The sequence below is a fragment of the Cephus cinctus genome, unplaced genomic scaffold (genome assembly GCF_000341935.2).
Source record: "Cephus cinctus unplaced genomic scaffold, Ccin1 Ccin1_scaffold0407, whole genome shotgun sequence".
Classification (NCBI taxonomy): Eukaryota; Metazoa; Arthropoda; class Insecta; order Hymenoptera; family Cephidae; genus Cephus; species Cephus cinctus.
In genome coordinates, this window is record NW_014333091.1 from 787,032 (window position 1) to 790,098 (window position 3,067).

General features: G+C 45.5%; 1 protein-coding gene across 4 annotated transcripts in view; it reads left to right on the forward strand.

Annotated features, from left to right (window-relative positions):
* LOC107267526 (complexin) overlaps positions 1 to 2,135 on the forward strand; it is a 163,073-nt gene extending 160,938 nt beyond the window's left edge. For all 4 annotated transcript variants that reach the window (XM_015739362.2, XM_025084854.1, XM_015739363.2 and 1 more), the window contains one exon: positions 514 to 2,135. In XM_015739362.2, the coding sequence (XP_015594848.1) occupies positions 514 to 587 (74 nt within the window). In that variant the 3' untranslated portion in view covers positions 588 to 2,135. The remainder of the gene's footprint in view (positions 1 to 513) is intronic.
* The last annotated feature ends 932 nt before the right edge of the window (positions 2,136 to 3,067 follow it).

Here is a 3,067-nt window from a genome sequence, read left to right on the forward strand (position 1 = left end):
CCCAATCAGTCGTTTCCCGCGTTCGTTACTGTGTCGTAAATTTTTTTCTCCCGACTCACCAGCGATCAATACCACCACCACAAGTACCGAAACCCACCCACGTTATCGATCACTCCAACAAAATGCTCGTTCGTCCGTGTAATTCCGACTAAACGGAAGAGCCGAGCAGCTTCCGCTAATGAATGAATGCGCGGCACAAAGTGTGCAGAGCCAGGAAACCCTCTAGTCCCCACTGGTATCCGCTTCTGAACTCTCTGCTCCTGGTCCCTGGCTTCAGGCCCGATATCTCCATCTCTCTCTTTGTATAGATCTTCCCAATCCTGAATGCCCTGCAGGTTCATTGATCGATGAGAGTCTAACGAGCCGGGCTAGAAATCAAACGGGCCGAGTATCGCCCTGCTAATCCCTTCGCGAAGTGGCTGAAGTATATCTAATATTAACAGGCAAACCCCACCGAGATTGACCGAACAAAGGTTACTTTAGCAATGACGCTCCCGGGCGCTTCTGTTCCAGAACTGAAGAACACGATAGAGACACAGGTGAACGAGATTAAGTCCCAGATCGAAAGTAGATGCAGTCTCCAATGAGTTCGCACGGCTGCTGAGCGATGGATGACGACGACACCACGTGTCATAGTGAAAGTCGTCACCGTGACTCGGCCATCACTATCGGACGAGTTCATCAGCGTCATCGTAGCATCGTCGTATCGTGTCATCACGGACGTCCAGGTGGCGAAAGCGTCGAGGAGGATTACGAGAAACTGATACAGAGATCCTGCCCGCTCACGTCCTCGAATCGTCGTCATGGATTCACGTCATTGCTCCTAGCATCGTTATACACCTACTTTGTGCACCTTTGTTAGTCAACTCGCATCCGTAGCCAACTTCAGTGACTTCAAAGACTCTCCAAGGATGACCTCGTCAAGAACCAGAATTACGAGCATCAGCGTCTTCTCATCCAAGAACTTTCCCCTTGTGTCATAAGGAGTGGTTAAGGATTTACCGTATCTTCGTTGTTTATTTTTATCCGACGACATTAAAGAACGAAAATTCATGCTTCTACGCAGTGAAAAACAACGTCCTGTGCCAGACACGCTATCTGTGCGTGGATCCGGGACATTCAAACGCGTCGAGTCGCAGATGGCGCTGACTGTAGAGTAGAGTAAAGTAGATAGACCAAGTGGGGAGACGTTGGAGCAAGGGGAAAAATAAACATCGAATAAAAAAATGTTCTTTATTTATGCACTCGCGCGTAATAAGGACGAATTTCTGAAAAATCTACGATTTCAGTCCCAGCGTGTATACTGTACGTGCGAGCGGGCGATAATCAGAATCTGGACCGGGAATTGAGGAAGGAACGGGAAAGGATCCAGAATGGGGATAACCGAAGGAGAAATAACGGAGGCAGATGGGAATACGTGGAATATTCTTTAAGCAAGACTGCAACTGACGATGGGGGGACGTTTCAATGGAGTTGAACAATTTTTCAAGGCGCCTCTCTGTAGCAAGCCTCAAATGCTGCTTACTCGTCACTCTCGTCGTATAGAGAAGTATTGAGAAATTGCGTGAACAATAACGACGAGCGGAAGCTGTAAGAAAGACTTATAGAATGTTTCTACGAGTTAACGAGGAAAAAAGGTAGAAGAATGACGTTGAACAATAACGTGTAGAAGAATTGTGCAACTTGATCATCAAAATCATTGTGCCGTTAAGAGTCGTTGTCACTTGGTAGAAATTCATTTACGCCATTGTGAACAGCAATCTTGTCTGGAGCAGCTGTGAAAGAACGCAAGAGGACGTGTAACACGGAGAGAAGAAAAAAAAGGAAGAGACGTGACTCGTTAAAGGGAGAATTAACGCGAGTGAGGTGAGAGAATGCATGCGTGTTATGTATGTCGATAGCGGGGAAAGAAAGAGATAAAAGAGAAAAGGATACGAGAAAAATAAAAATACAATTTCTGTCTGGCGAGTTAAAAAAGATATGGGTAAATCGCATTAGCGAAAATGGCGCTGGAGCTTTTTTTTTTTTTTTTTTTAGAAAAACCTCCCCATCGCGGCAGGATATAAACGAACGTGTATTGGTTAAAAAAAAAGCACGTAGCCGCAGATAGAAAAAAGAGAGAGAGAGAGAGAGAATAAAAAAGAAAAGAAATTGAACGAGAGTATCCTAGCATCTAAGTTTTACTAGTAAGTTACATATAGTGGGAAGTAAGTGCAGTAAAGTTAGCCGAGTTACGTAGCTGCTAGAGATCCAAGGCGAAGGGCTGTTTCAATAAGTACGTTTTTAGCGGATGGTAATTAATATTTGTATTTAGAGACGTAAATGCGGAGACCGAGGCTTATTATACCAGAGCGAATGTGTGAGTGAAAGAGAGAAAGAAAGATAGAGAGAAAAAAAGACGTTATGGATTCTCGAAAGAACCCGATGATTCGTGCTCACCCTCAAGCATTGACGAAAAGGAACTAATTCGTAATCAGCCTTGTCCAGACGTGATAGGGTGTGCGCATGCGCGTTGACGTATCTGTTGAAGTTGTTATAGTTTAATGTTATATCCCGATGCGTGACCGATCACGAATGGCGGCCAGAGCACGAACCACCGGCAGGTAATGCATGCCTTATATATCTACAATATACATATATACATATACACACTTCGCGTACACCGTGTATATCGTGCATATACGATCTGTCCTGGTAGCCGTGAGAAAGGAAGAGAGAGAGAGAGAGAGAGAGAGCCACCGAAAGCACAAAGTATTTCGACGGTTCTTCCCTAGAGCGCCGAAAATTATTAAGCGGCATAATTTCATTTTCATACTCGGTAGCAAATATTTGATTTGAATTAACAGCATAAACTCCCCGAGTGAGGGTTGAGTACTCAAAACTGAGCCGACGGGGTTGAGGAGTCGATAGAAGACCGGGACTATATATATAGTCAGTGCCAAATTGGTGCTACTAAGAACGTTCCGATTTCCACGCTCCACCCTGAAGGTGTCTTGGTAACCCTTGTGGAAAGGTTCCACCCTCTCGATTCACCTTCCGCGTCCACCCCCCCCCCCCCCCCCCCCCC